General features: G+C 41.1%; 1 protein-coding gene across 1 annotated transcript in view; it reads left to right on the plus strand.

Moving 5' to 3' along the window:
- Positions 1 to 1,795: 1,795 nt before the first annotated feature.
- Positions 1,796 to 16,459, plus strand: part of cerkl (CERK like autophagy regulator) — a gene marked incomplete at both ends in the record, with an annotated part of 32,842 nt that continues 18,178 nt past the window's right edge. Inside the window, 3 exons of the mRNA XM_079276926.1 lie at positions 1,796 to 1,977; positions 3,878 to 3,987; positions 13,440 to 13,670. Coding sequence (XP_079133052.1) covers positions 1,796 to 1,977; positions 3,878 to 3,987; positions 13,440 to 13,670 — 523 coding nt within the window. The remainder of the gene's footprint in view (positions 1,978 to 3,877; positions 3,988 to 13,439; positions 13,671 to 16,459) is intronic.

Here is a 16,459-nt window from a genome sequence, read left to right on the forward strand (position 1 = left end):
CATATAGTGGGAGGATTATATTCAGTGTAGTAGACTTTATAGCAGGGGTGTTAGTAAATTGGGGTGTTGGTATGTGTGTTTTTGAACTTTTGCTATTTCCCCAAGCCCCCAGGAACAGCTCCGAGCTTTGAAGCCAATCTTCGCAGTGGCCAAAGCGCGTAATTACAACTTCTGGTTCCGCGATGCCATTGGGACCGAAAATGTTTTTCCCTATAGACTTACATTATGAAAGAGGCGTCTGTAAAATCAACTTCCGAGTACAAACACTTGAATAACCCTTATTTCAATCATTAGGGCCTAAAAGTTGTAAAATGCACTAACAGCCGAATCCAGTTATTATTTGTGCTGAGGTTTATAGGAACGAGCCCGAAACCGAGCAGCTAGTTAAAGGAAACACTAGTGCTCTTGCTCCATGGGCCCACGGATGTGGAAGAAGTGAGGAAGATCTGTGTAATGTTATACACAGCAGTCAAGTTATTTTGGCTTCATGCAGCAACTTTCATTAGGCATGAACGGGGCGAAGCCTCCAACGCTATATCCCGTTCTCTCTATACATCCATGTATTTCCCTCTTCTTCCAGTAATTATGCTAAGCTAAGCTAATCACCTCCAAGCTCCAGTTCCATATTGCGCCCCATTTGAGAAGCCGCTATGCGCTGCTCTTTATTGGAGCTAAAGAAGTTAACCAGACATATGGCGGTCCATTCATTCAGAGTTGCTCACCGGGCACATACGCAAAAAAAAGGGTTCCGCAGCCTCCTCAAGCTTCTGCATTTTTGGCACCATATCATGGATGTATTATAAGAGCTGAACACTGGACTCAAACATGGCGCCTACTTGAATGCAAGTTGATTGTTGAGCATGTGCCAAAAAAAGTTTTTCAGCCTCCTGGTTGAAGAGCGCAGAAGAACTAAAATACAGAAATCTCTCAGTCTCACAGAGTACAGAGCCGATTGAGGAAATACGTTTTTAGAACGTATAAAAACTTTAAAAGAAGTTGACCAGAAAGGTTTTGTCTTTTGTGAAATAAAACGGACTGACCGTGATGTCAGACAGAAAGCCACACACAGGCCTGTTGATCAAACTGGCAACCCTCAATCCAACTTGCTGATTGAAAGACCAGAAGCTGTCAAACTACCAGTAGCCCAACCTTTACCAGCTGCACCTTTAATATGATATGTAGCCTACATTTATCTATCAACAATTATAGTTTTGCATCATGAGTAGACTACTTTTACTTTTTGCACGAGTGTACTTGTACCAGAGCAGCCTATTTTTACACTGTGGTATTGGTACTTTTACTTAAGTAAAATAGTAAAAGAGTACCCCTTCCACTGGTAATAAATGCATGTCTAAAAATGTGCCTATCTATTAACTTAAGTGTAGTAAATGTAGTCTTTAAAGTAGCATACATTGAAAATGCTAAAGTAAAGTAAACCTACAAGTAAACCTATTAAATGTTCTTGCTGAGCCCACAACAGTAAACACCTGTACATAATCAGTAAGAACTGCCTCGATCATAAAGTGATATAGTGACTCCTTACAGTGTGCGCACTCCCGCTTGGATGAACGCGGGAGCGTGCGCGTGCCTTTTCGACACCGGTGGATCTCCCGCGTGCCCGAGATGGTCCGGTAAAGCCGCTCCCCGTGTCTCCATAGCGACGACACCCCGGAAATACAACACAACCCGTCAGTGGCGATAACCTCACCGCGTGTTTACCTGCCGCTCTGTTTCTCAAAGAGGAACTAAATCATAAGTGAGTTTGTTTGTTTGTTCGTCGGTTAAACCGGTAAACATGTCGGAGCCTGAGGAGGAGCTCCAGGGAGAGCAGAGAGACAGCACGAAGAAGAAGAAGAAGAAGAAGAAGAAGAAGAAGAAAGAGAAACGAAGCGCGAAGAAGGAGAAGAAGAAGGAGGAGGAGGAGAAGCGGGAGGAAGAGCAGGTGGAGGAGGAAGAGGAGGAGGAAGATGAGAACAGGTGAGTGTTTGTTCTGAGGGTTCCTTCAGATTCAGGTTCCACATAGAGCAGAGAGCTCTCTGATTGGTTCACACAACAAACTGATGAGTCAGACGAAATAAATCCTTAATTCTTTATTGTTGGAATGCTGTTAAGCATTCCAACTATTGTTATCCTGTTTCTTTATTCCACTATTTCTTCCGCCCCCCCCCCCATTTTTCGTTGCAACTCTTCTTTTCCTTAATTTTTTAAGCTACAGAAACCGTTCAACTATCAAAATGTTTAGCTCCTTCAGCTCATCTCTGCTATGGCTATTTCTAACCTTTAAACTTTTTGAATTATTAAGCTTTTAGCAACTTTATTTTTGAATGGGATGTCTATGGAGAAGATTTTCAAATCCTCTTAAACTTCTTCAACTTTCAAATCCTTCAACTTCCTCATACTTTCAGCTAAAGACACCATTTCAACTTTCAAATGTTGAGAAAACCCTGCACTATTGCGGCATACTTCAGCTTTCCGATATCTTCTAAACTTTTGGAAGTGCAGCAATTTAACTTTTATGATTTTTCAGCCCTTTTCTGACTTTATAATGGGTGTGTATTGGGCAGCTTAGAGTGCGTGATGTCACCGCTAGAGTGAAGAGCAGCTTGAGATTCTTGTGAAAAAAACATTTGTGTTTTGCCACTGTGTCCACAATCTTAGTCTTAGGGATCTTTAGAGGTCTTTCCCCCCTCCTCCACCCCCCCCCACACACATACACACGCCATTTTAAAATAAAAGCCCCACAGAATGAATCCTAACTGAACTGCTTGTGATGAAGCCTGTCATTTAATAACCTCTGTTTATGTGTGTCCAACATTATGATTATGTCTCCTCTCCCCCACCCAGCCCCACCCTTTCTAAATAAAAGCCCCATGGATTAACTGTATGTAAACATTCGACTTTTTTGTTGAAATAATGAATGCTCTTACAAATACTGCGACAACTACTACTGCTGCCAATATTTCTAGTATTACTACTACTACTGCTGCTACTACTTCTACGACAACTTTTGCTGTTGCTACTATTACTAGTGCTATTACTGCTACCATCAATATTATTACTACCACTACTGCTATTACTACCACTACTACTATTACTTATACTACAACTGCTACTACTGCTATTCATGCTCCTAAAAGTAGTAATACTACTACAGCTATTAGTACGACTGCTACTAGTACTGCTACTACTGCTACATCTTCTACTGCCATTACTATTAGTACTACTACTACTACTGTGATATTAAATACTACGACCAATACTACAGCTATTACCGGTACTATGACGACTGATACTACGTCTTCGACTACTTCTTCTAATTACTAATACTTCTACTACAACTTCTACTACTACTACAAATATCACTACTACTACTACTAGTACTTATTCTAATGCTACTAATACTTCTACGAATAATACTTATACTACAACTTATACTACTACAAATATCACCACTGATGAATTTTTTTAAGCCACAGAAACTGTTCAAATATCAAAATGTTCAGCTCTTTCAGGAGAGGTGTGATATGACTTTTCATATTTGTAATCTTTAAACTTTTTGAATTATTAAGCTTTTTGCAATTTGTTTTTGAATTGGATATCTATTTTCAGCAATGTTTTTGCGATTAATTTCAGTTTTCAGCATTCCAACGCATTTTCAGCAGGAAATGCTTTTTCTAGTTTCAGTTTGTATCAACCATCACACAACTCTTTCAAAGTAAAAGCCCCAGTCAAAACTTTACCAAAGTAAATCTAAAACAATGGATCCTTTCAGAATATTAAATTGACTCATTGATAAATATGTGTAAACGACAAAATATCTAGACTCTGATTGTTTGACATACACTGTACTTGTACATGTGTTTTGTGTGTGCGTCAGTGAGTGTGTCATGCTGCGGGGGATCTTCAAACTGGGGAAGAAGAGTCATGACGTCCTGCTCACCCGAACCAGGCTGACGTGGATCCCCATCACCCCGGAGACCCCCACAGGTCAGTTACCACGGTGACAGAGCTGTCTTGGTGATCACAGTAGTCCTGTTGATGTCAGACAGACAGGCAGACTGTGTGTGGGTGTGGGTGTCGAGGCAGCTGGTGCTGTAATGGAGAAGTTCTGTCATGTTGAGACCACCTGAAACAGGACATCTGGACATACTAACACACACACACACAGTATTACTTGGGTTATGAGGTAGTTTCAGGTAGTTCAGGTTTGGTGACTTTCTGGCGGTTTTAAACTCAGCTGCATGACGTCAAATTCCTCAAACAGCTACGTCTGAACATATCTACAACTGTCATGCACTTTCCTTACGTTGGGCTCTGTGTTCTGCAGTGGCGGGCCGTGCATTTTATGCCTGGGCCTTCTGTGCTGTCCTACTACAGTTGAACAGCTACGGTGCAGATACATGAATCCGTGCATGACGGGACGCTGCGTCATTAATGGACAATGCATAGTAAAATCAACTTAATTAATGACAACCACAAAGTCATAAGAACCAGTCACATATATTCATATGACAACAAAGCATGACATATCAATCCACCTGCAGCGGATCGAAGCATTCCACCACACAAGAGCACGAGCCATTCAAATATTATTCATAGAAACGACATGATAGGCAAATGAACAGTATAACGTTACTGCAGATGTAAAAAAACAAACGCAGTTTGTCACTTACCGAATTCTTTGTTGACAAAGAGTTTAATCCCAGTACATCGTTTCAGTTCCAGTAAGAAGTCCTTCTCGATTCATGGACGCCAGTGACAGTCGAGCCACCCAGTTGTATTTTGCCGGTCTACGTTGGCCGGTTCGCAGCGGGGCCGGGATCCCATCTCCGCCAGCCGGCGCGACAGACAACTGCCGGCCCGAACGCCGGCCGGTGCGGCCGTCGGTATGGCGTTGTGGAGCTCCATTTCCCTGCGAACGTGTTCGTTGATCTGTGGATCCACTCGGGTTTCTCCAAAAGTTTTCAAAAGCACCGTAGTGTCCTGCCGTGCTATGGCGTCCTCAGGTTAGCGTAGCATAGCTCCAAACACCAAGATGGTCAGTTGAAATGAAACACATTTCCAGCCATAAAATGTGCGCCGCTGTCAGCCAGACAGCTGTGCAATGAGAAAGTAAGCTAATGGGAAAAAAAATTATAATTCATGTAGTGTATTTATGAAAAATTATTCAATTGTATTGTAGCTATATATAACTTTGTAATTCTGTTTAGGCCAGCAGAGAAGGCTTAGCTGGCCCTGACTGCCCACCACTGGTGTTCTGGAGTTCTGTGCTTCACCGGCTGAAATGAGTGTCTGGGTGATTCACAATAGACTTAACCTTTTTTAGTTTTTTATTAAGTGTTGGGGATTTACCCTCGGACAAAAAGCCCAACATATAATCTGACTCCAAAAGACTACACCTTCAGAAGGACCCCGCACAGATCGTTTTAGAACAGAGCAGAACAATTTAATAAGTCAAGCATCAAAGCATAAAAAACATAGATCTATGGTTTCACAAAACACAAGAATTGATTAAGTATCCCTAGCAACAGACACAAAGTCAGGGCTCGGTCCACGCATCTCTCCTCTCAGTGTTTTGTAGGCCCCGCCTAATCCTTTCCCTGTTTCTTTATTCATTCTCATGAGGTGTTGACCTTGTCCTGCACAGGGACGAGTTATCTTCACACACACACATGCCAGGGTTGGGGCCACTGTGTGTGTGGGAGTCCTCCAGAGAAGATGCTGCTCCTGCAGGTTGCTCCACAATATCTCATGGACTAGCCCGCTTCACAACACATCTAGTTACGAGTTTAAGCTAAACCACCTGTGTGTCCGAGCGTCTTCTTTGTACGGGAAGCGCGTGAGTGCCTCACCCGGAGATTCAAACCGTTGCTCTATGACACACGCAACACTATTGCAAATGAGCACACACATAATACTTATACGTTTAATGCCTGTAAATACCGTTAGCATATTTCTACACAAGCTATTTCTTTTTTTATATCCAATCCGTCCTCTTTAAAGATGACGTCTCGGGCTTTGTCAGAAATCAATCCATATCTGCTGTATAGTGCACAATATTTACCGTCCACCATTTGATCTGAGTTATTTTAGTTGACTTCTGAGTGTTAAATATATGCCATGATCCCACAATGCAATGTCTTGCCTCTTATAGATGCGAAAATTACAGTCGTGCAACACTACACCCGTCAGTGATGGTGCAAAATCCTGACCGATTTGAGTCTGAACTTTCACTTTCTTTACTCACTATAGAGTTAACTATTCAAAGGGAAAAGTGCCAGTCCTGATTGCTTAAAACAGCATACCATACTTTTATTTATTTATTTGAAGTTGGAAACACACCTCCACATCTATGACCTGGCACCACCACTGACATTAGAATAAAAATACCGTCTTTGCCATAAAGTTACCCACAGTGTTAACTATTACAAGGAGCTCAGGTTGTGTTGCATGTAACAGCAACACAAAGCACAACATTCAAGAGCTCTGATGCTAATTGATTTTAGGGTGGCTTTGTACCAACTGTCCTGGAACTACAGATGAAGAAAAATGACAATATTTGTTCTGTTATTGTGCACTGCCCCCTTTACAAAATCCAATATTCTACATTAAAAAAATGTGAAACAAATCAGTACGATGATGCAGGTTATTTAGTTATGGACATTATTTTCTTCACTTTACCAGCTGATTTTTGTTTTGTTGGTCTAGAACAGGGGTCGCCAATTGGCGGACCGCGGTCCGGATCTGGACCCAGACGCCGTTGTATCCGGACCCAGGACCTAAAATCGTTTTTATTTTGACAGAGCGCTTCTATTTTAACCGGCGCTGCGCAGCTTTTTCAGCCTTTACGGAACTCGTTCAGCGATGCAGGAAACGCACCGACCAATGCGTTGTAAATCACAACACGTGATGCAGCTCACCGAATCAAATATGGGTATTCAGAGATGTACACACACTGGGGGAGAGACCAGGAAAGAGAAGGAAGAGCAGGAGAATATTACATGAGTCAGAGAAGTTATTTCACATGACGTTCTCCAAAAAGAGAAAAGTGGTCAAAGAGACCAGAGTCTTTAACCAGGAATGAACAGACACTTATAGGTTCATTCTTCACACGGACAGTTTAAAACCAGTGTGTCTCACATGTTTAGAGACCATGACGATAATTAAAAGCGGTAAATGAAGCGCCACTACGAGACAAAGCACAACTCTTTTGAACAAATGTACCCACTCACATCTAAATGAAGACACAGAAAATAAACATAAACATGATCAGAATCCTAACACGTTAATTCACTTCACAACAAGGATGTTAACAGAGAGAATAGAGCTGAAACAAGTGGATTAATAACCACAGATAAAGATCATGCTCACTAATTCCTCTTTTTAGAAGATGAGACAAATATAATATTGTGGCTTTTTTGACATCACTTCACACCTGAATGAACTGAATTTAAAGCTGCAGGACAATTCAGTGAAATTATTTTTTTCTAAAATGAATTACTTTATTTTAAGATGCACATTTTTGAAAAGCTTTCTGTTATGTCAGTTATTCTTTAATCCAGCCCTTATTGTACTTGAAATTAGACGAACATTTATTCATGTATTTCTATGTATTGTTTATAATCCATCCAGTTAAATTTGAAAATTGAGAATAATAATTGTTGAAATATAATTGATGTGTACTTTCTTTATTTGATTTGACAGTTGTTGACTACACAGAGACGTTGTAGGCTAGGCTTCTTGAATATATTTATATATATATATGGCACTAAATAGTGCAAGTTAGATATTATTGTAATGTTTCGGACCTTTGCCCGAGGAGATTTTCTCGATCTGGACCTTTTGGAATTTTAGTTGAATACCCCTGATCTAGAAGCTCAACATGAATTACAATCCATACAATCCACAATGCATTCAACTATTTAATGAATAATTGATTGTGTTAATTATGTAGTTTGTAATGATCAGTTACACATGAATGAGCCCGTGTCATGGAACACTGGGCTGTGAGTAACGGTGTAATGAGACCAAATGAGACTCCACTGTTTTGGAACGCGACATTTTGCGTGAAGACATGTTTTGAATGGAAAGCACTTATTGTAATAAAACACAAACACATTCTAAACCACGATTATTGTAACAGTAACATGACCAGCTGATCCCAGAGCTGAGTGGTAGAACTGATGTACCACGAATCAAATATCACATTCTCTAAATAACAATTAATCTGCACATCTTCCAGTTCAGACAGTGACGTTAAAAGACAAAAGGAATGGAGTCAAAGCACTTTCTACCTGCTGAAACACAAAAGTCACTATGAGGAGCAGTGAATGAGTTCTGCTAACATGTCATTATCAAGCTACAAAAAAATGATTTTTAGGAATCTGTGAATCGATTCAGAATCAGCTCAGAGAAGAATGCATTGTTACATGAGTCTTTTCTTTATTTAGTCTATCTCAGCTCCTTCTACCTGGACTGACTGCAGGTACAGGCCTCCTAGCCGGACTACCACCCCCCCATACACTCACCTCAGCCATGCTGGTCTCACACAGCTCTGATCGCAGCATCAGAAGATCCCTTCTCCTGTGATTACAGGAAGTGGCAGAAGCTCGATAGCAAGCTAGCTACATCTTCAACTTGCTCAAACTAAACACAACTAAGACTAGGACTGATCCTTTTTAGGATGACACAGTCCAGGGCTGGACCATATGGAGAAAATTGAAATGTCACGATATTGTAGGGCAGACTATTGGTGCTTTCACGAAATATATACATGAGATAATCTTCAGTAAAGTGTCTACAGTGACTAAGTGGGTGAAAGCAACAGCTAGAGCAGTCTGGTGTGTTCAGAAATTGACATCATGTTACTGAAATGCAGGAAAAGACAACACGTATGTCATATTACGATACCCAACATGTAAGATGATACCTAGTCTCACTTCAGAATATCAATATGATATTGATAAATTGCCCATCCCCAACACAGTCTCTGGTGTAGTCATGTTGTGGTGATATTTCGGTAATATTTTGGTGGCATATTGTGGTATTGTTTTGATAATTTTGGCAATATATTGTGTGATTGTTTGTAGTTTAAATCCATTCAGACAGAACTCGTTAGTGGAGGACAGTGTGTGTGTGTGTAGGTGTGTGTGTGTTTGGTTGAAGCCAATCTGTTTTGCTGTATTTTATCCAAGCTAATGTCATTAAGCCAACACTGCATGTGTGTGTGTGTGTGTGGGTTGGCAGTAGTATAGAGCAGTTGGTTCGGCCCATGGGGGGTTATTAGTGTCTCTCAGTGTGAGGAGATTAACACACACACTCTCACATACACGCGCACACAGTCAGCATGCTGTGTGTGTGTTGATTAGATATTTCTATATAAATGGATCATCTGCTGTTGTTTATTTGTACACATGAATTCATCCCGTTTCACCCAGCAGCCTGTCTGTCTGTGTCTGTCTGTGTCTGTCTATCTGTCTGTCTGTCTGTCTGTCTGTCTGTCTGTCAGGGCGACTTGAGCAGACAGTCAGACAGACAGACTCCGCTGTATGAAAGCATTCCCGACACCCAGCCAACTTGCAATTAGTAGACAATAAATCAAAGTTACTGTTTTGTATTATCATGAATAAATGGAATATACATGCAGACGGATTTCAACAGAGTTTTGAAGTGGGAGGAGACATTTGGGTTAATGAAATAATTTGAACTGGTGGTCAGAACATAAACCTGTGATCGTTCCGTTACCCAGGACAGTCCTGTATTTCTATGTTGAGGATATTGCAGATTGAGGATGTTACTTAAAGGGGAATGCCACACTTGCCATTGTCAATTAAAATGTACTTAAATCACAAACATGGTTCTCAAAAAAGTAATGCCAAAAAGAGCCAACAGTATTTTTCAAACCATCATCTGCAATTTGTTTTAAGCACCCCATCTCCTTTGTGCAGTGCATTCATGTCCATCAACAGCACATTAAAAACACAGCTGCATTTTTTATGTATTTATTAAACTTAACCATGTCACAATTCCACTACACATTAAGAAACACCCAGATTAAGCATTAGTTTGGAATTAGGAGACTCAGTTTCCCTTTCTCTGGGTTGAAAACTGAGAATTCCTACAGACAGTAAAGTATCTCTGGAGGGTTACTAAGAAGTGTGAACAAACTGATCACTTTACAATCAACTTACAATATCAGAGCGCTAGAGCAGTTTACATGATCAATGTTACAGCAACACTGGAGGAGTGCTGCAGCTTCAGTCTCTGTGTGTGTGTGTGTGTGTGTGTGTGTGTGTGTGTGTGTGTGTGTGTGTGTGTGTGTGTGTGCGTGTGTTTGTGTGTGTGTGAACTATGTATGATCTATAACTCCCCACAGTGAGCCACATGGCCTGGTCACCATGAGACTGGACTGCCACTGTGTGTGCGTGTGTGTGTGTGTTGTGGGGACATCCCTATTGTACATGTTTATCCAGTTATTTATACATATACATATATATATATATATATATATATATATATATATATGAGTGTGTGTGTTTGAATGTCATTGTGTTTGCACAGTGGGTCGGTCGTTGAGGGAAACTCATCTCCATCTGGTACCAACCAACACGCTACCTGTGATGGGCAATAGACTGTGTGTGTGTGTGTGTGTGTGCGTGTGTGTGTGTGTGTGTGTGTGTGTGTGAGAGCACAAACTCAGTGGGTTCCGTCAACCCAGATCAGTGTCATCTCTATTGGGGTGGATGGAAAATCTGTCACTCTCTCTTTTTCAATTTATTTTCTTTTATTTCCATTTTATTCATTGAGATGTACATTTCGACGTACATTTCATTTTTCCTTTTCCAATGCGAGGGTCTAAGGACATAGGATGTCATATTCTGTACAAATTGTAAAGCTCTTTGAGGCCAATTTTTGATTTTGGGCTTTACAAATAAATTGAAAATAAAATAAACTTTACAGCAGGCCAGAATGAAACTTGTATGTCTGTACTCAGCTGAAGATCTTTTGTGAGGGAAGGCGCTCCACTCCGTAACACCACGGCACAATCCGAGTGGCCAAGCGTTCCTGCCACAGTGTGATACTTCTTCTCTCGAGCGGATTGCCTCACGGCAGTTTTCTGGGATCCCATTCTCCCACCAGGACCTTCAGCATTTGGCTCAAGCAGCTCTTTAAGTAGTATACAGCTGTTATTTAAATGTGTCAGATTCATATTCAATAATTTAAGTGTATGTAGTATCAGACAGGACTCGGAGTGGGCAGATACCCAATATTATACAACACTAAACAAGCTCTGATAAACCCATTGTGGACTACCTGCTCAGCAGCAAACTGCAGACAGACAAATCACTTGTATTATTTACAATATGAAATGAACACATGTGAGCAGAGAGTGGAGCAACAACAGCAGACAGACCACGGCCACACACACTGTGACCCTGACATATGGACGCTGGCCTCTGCGGGTGGTTTGGGGTTTTTGGTATTTGATAACAGCAGGAGGGTATTTCACAGAGAGGGGGAGTTAATCAGCTATCATCATATATAATTTGTTTCTGATGGATCTGTCCTCTCTGAGTGCGTATAAGTGTATTTCATACTGTTGCAGGTGTTTGATTGTTTGTTTGGTTTTATTATTATCATTGTCTCAGTTCATCATATATTCTGGAGAGGAACTGAAGGATTTGTCACCGTCTTAAGAGCAACTTGTTTGTACTCAGCTCTGTTGTGTATATATAAAGGTGATGTGTGTTTTTTGACCAAATGTTTGTAGTAGGGTTGCACATTTTGTATTGTTGTACGTGTTAACAATCAATTGTTAATTTTTGACACAAGAAAATGCTTAATGAGGTCGTTTTTAAACTACTGCCTTGACCCATAATTACAGCAAAATCGAAATAAAGGTGTTTGAACAATAGTTTAGATAGATTTAAAAATCATTCAATCTAAGAACAAACAAAATGCCTCCAATCAGTTGAATTAATTTGAACGATAGCAGTAATTTAAAATATAAAGTACCTGCTCTATAGCAAGGCGGTAAAATATAAGAGGTTTAAATCTGGACAGATAATAATTAATTCCCCAAAAAATCTGGATGGATTTGAATATTTCTGATGATTAATGTGGATTAATATCTCAGTTTGCTTTTTCATGTACAGATGTTTGTCCACCTGCTGTGAAGCCATTTTCATGTCAAGCGTATAAACAGTGTTGCAACTAATTTATGATTATTGCCATCATCAAGCAATCTGGTGCTTACCGGTACTTTCTTGACTAATTGTTCACTCATAAAATATCAGAAAATAGTGAAAAGTGTCCATTATAAGTTCCAGAATCCAAACTGATGTGATTATGTCTCACTTTGTCTGACCAACAATCGAAAACTCAAATGTATTTAGTTTACAATGTTAAAAAAGAGAAAAGAAGAACAGAAAAGTAAATGTTTTGAAACAAGATTACATTCTCTTACCAGAGCCTCAGCAGTATGTTGTGTGGCTTGCTTCAGATGTTCAAATATTAAGGAACAGAAGACGTTTTTAGACAGCAGAGATTACGACAGAAAAGTGGAAGAAATGACTGGAGTTTTATGGATTCATGAAACCAAATTACGATGACATGAGTACCAGCACCGCTTGTAGTTTTTCCTTCAGTCACAAAACAATCGTCGTTTAACTTTGTTAGAATCCCAAATGTTTCAGTTTCTAACTGCTGCAGGAGTAGAGCTGTCTTTGATGACGGGAACTGTAACTGGGAACACGTTTGACTCTTTTCAAAAGGACAAATGACAGAAATGTTGAATGAGAGATTTCATTCAGTTACAGAAGCTATTCTGGATAAGGGTGGTTGCTTCATCGGCTTCAGGGGTTTCTTTTAGTTGCAGTACCGCCGTCGACCACTGGGGCAAACTGGCAACAGGCTGACTCCGCTACACTGTCTCATGGATAAAAGCTTTGTGTGTGTGTGTGTGTGTGTGTGTTATGTAACTGAGTGTACTGTCTGAGCTCCTCTGACATTATCCTCGCTGCATCGGATGATTAATCGGACACGGACCAATCAGATTTCAGCATTTCTCCCTGATCACGGTGACTGATTGACAGGTGCTGCTGTAGGCCGACTGTATGTTCTGCTGATCAATGGATTAGTGATTAATAAGGTTAATAATATTATGTAATGTGAACACAGAGGAACCAGTAGCAGTATGCTTTCATAGTTCACTGACTGACAAGAGGGGTGGACGAAATAATGTGAAGACCTCCTCTTTGCAGTAAACAGATGTTATTCACACAATTCTTAAGTAATGATTTATTTTGTATTATTACTAATGATATGGTTGTTCACAGACATCACATTAAGTCGGCACTGTTTATTTTTGGTATTATTCGTGAAGTTATTCGCATGTTGTGTTCGGGTGCTGCGTGTTGACCCCACCTCTCTCCCTGCAGCCGAGGTGTGCGTGCTGCAGCCAGGCGTGCTGCTGCTGCGCGACGTGTTCGCGGTGAAGGTGAAGCGGCGGCGAGCGGCGGGCCAGCAGTCGGGGGGCCCGGTGCTTGGCGTGACCCTCTTCTGCTGCCGGAGGAGGGGGAGGAGGCTGGAGGAGGAGATGCTGCACCTCCACAACGCCTCCGCAGAACACACACAAACCTGGTACAACACCCTGAAGGAGCTGCTCACAGGTAACACACACACACGTTCAGATGGTCACAAGCGTATTCATTTTCAACAGATGAGAGCAGTGAACCCTCTTTAAGCCGGGGATGTGGTCTACATCCGTTTAACAGAACCTCCTTGGCCCCACACAGAGTCTCTGTCAATGTGATGGACTCATTGAGAAAACCAAATCCAGGCCGACTGTGAGATCGTCTGCTTTTCTGTGTTACATAAGAGCTGAGATACACTGGAAACATGACTCAGCACTTCTATGAGCGTCATACTGTAAGATGATTACACACACTGCTGAGGAATAAGACTGTTATAATAAACACTAACTGTCTTTGTCACTGTAGACAGACAGACAGAGTTAAGTATTCACATACACACAGTCTAATGATGTGATATTGAAATGATACCGATATATTCGTGACAATCAATGCACTGTGGTTAAATGTATTCCTGCTGGGATTTAATATTGAATCATATCAGATTTGCAACAACTCTGGATGGATCGATTGCAATCAAACTTTGTGCAGTCTTTATTCCCAGATGATGAATTTCAACGCGAGCAGCGCCGTGACGTTGATATTTTGGGTTTTCAATCAAATATCTCTGTTGGACGGATTGCCATGAAATGTGGTACGGTCCTTCATGTCCCCCTCAGAGGACTGTAGACCGTCCTGTTCAAGTGAAGTGGAGCTGACATCGTATTGTGCAGCTCAGCTTGGACGTAAGTGCATGTGATTCACATCAACTCTGGTTGGCATCCGGCTAGTCCGGACCTGTTTTCTTTTCCAATGGACAGCAGTGGAAAAGAGGCACTCGTGATGCCCGGCGATATAAATCAAAGTCACCTTTATCTCTACAGACGGCCTCCAGTGGCATGAAAGGAAAGACAAAATTTCAAACTGTATAAACCAGGTTTACAGTAGTCGTGGTACGAGCTGCTTGGATTATAATTTCACTGTTTTCTATCAGCCTGTTCGTCACTCAGTTTAATGAGGCGAGTCACAGTTCCATCAGACAGTTGAGCCAATCTGCGAATCCACCGGAACAAAGAGACTCTGATTACACACACACACATATACTCAGCAGTAGGGGTGTAACGGTTCACAAAATTCACGGTTGGGTTCGGTACGATACAGTGGAGCCACGGTTCGGTACGTTTCGGTACAGTAGAAAACTATAAATGCCAGAGAAATGTACTTGATTTTAAAATATAATTATTCATTACAACTAACATCATGAAGTTATTCTTTCACTTTGAACAATGATGGAACTATACCTGAGTGACCCATCTTCTGGGGTGTCTTCTTAGCAATACATAAGCATACAAAACAAAAACTGCTCCTTAATGTTATGTAGTATTGTTACTTACATCTTGTATTGTTACTTACATCTTGCAAAAGAGATTTTTTTTTTTTTTTTATTCAAACGTATTCGGTTCGTCATGCGTACCGAACCGTGAGCCTCGTACTGACCGGTTCAATACGAATACGCGTACATCAGAAGGCCAAACATATGTGGACGTTCAAACATGGCACCTGTGTGTGATGAGCTGAACGTGTCATTCCAAAAACGTGGCCATTAATCTGCTTTTAAGCTACTGGTGTCAGACTTTCCACCAGCAGGGATTTGCTCCCAGTCAACCACAAGAGCTTCAATGAGGTCCTACTCTGATGAGGTCTGGACCACAGTAGGTGTTCTAGTTCATCCGAAGGTCAGAACCTTAAATCCAGGTTTTTCTACATCAAAGTGGGAAAAATTACAGACATGACATCTACTGAGTTATAGCATAAAAAAACAAAAAACTGTAAAATGATATATTTTGACCAACTGGAGGAGCTTCTATCAATCCAAAAGCATCTTTGTTTGCTCACTAAAGGTAACATTATAGATTGACATTTAGTAAACTATCACACAATGACATATTCTTGTGCCTTATGTCATGTAAAAGACATCACTCCACTCATAGAAACAAACCCACAGAGAATTATCACCACCATACAGTTCCCCTTCTGAGCATTCAAGGATCTTTCTGTGTTTTTGTTTTTCGGCCTGAAACGTTCCTCTTTTGTTTCACTCTCATCACTCTCTTTTTCTGTAACAAAAAACAACAACCACACCACACTACCTGCTCAGCACCACATGTCAGACAGACAAAGCGAAGAAAGTGGAGCGTTCACCAGCTGAAGAGCTAGATAGTTTTTAAAAAGAACGTGAATATTGGACTTTACCTCATCAGGTGGATACAAACATGACTTCAATTGAATGCTAATGTGGCTCCGTGTCTCTTCTGGAAGAAATAGTTCTAGAAATAGGTGCAAATAGGCTGCTTCTTGCTTACAATTGAAGGTGATAATATGTCAGTGTTGTTTTTACAGCTTGTGCCTTTTAAAAATATGATTGTTCTCTCAGCTGAAAGTAAGCTAAACTAAGCAACATGGGTTGCATGAATTCAGGCAACTTGTGCGTCAACCACCTCCTGACAGTTAGATCAAGTTCTGGACGTCGCTGCTACCAAAGTTCCCAGACGGCAGTTTCCCAGGTGCACCATAGTGGGCGTCGCCCGGCTGACACTGAACACACAATAGAAATGTTAGAGTGCTGTGTGTATGGATTTAACTCACACAAAACACGCTTTACATTCCGGGTTTTTTTCTATGTCCACTGCAACAGAGACGTTACAAGCCATCCATCAATTTGGCGAGGTCACACGGTCACGCACGCACGCGACCGTCGTCTCGTCACCATGGCATCGGTGTGACACGTTATCGCTGGTCACCTGTCTGTCTGCCCCGTCTGCCCGTTC

Source organism: Melanostigma gelatinosum (genome assembly GCF_949748355.1).
Source record: "Melanostigma gelatinosum genome assembly, chromosome: 10".
Classification (NCBI taxonomy): Eukaryota; Metazoa; Chordata; class Actinopteri; order Perciformes; family Zoarcidae; genus Melanostigma; species Melanostigma gelatinosum.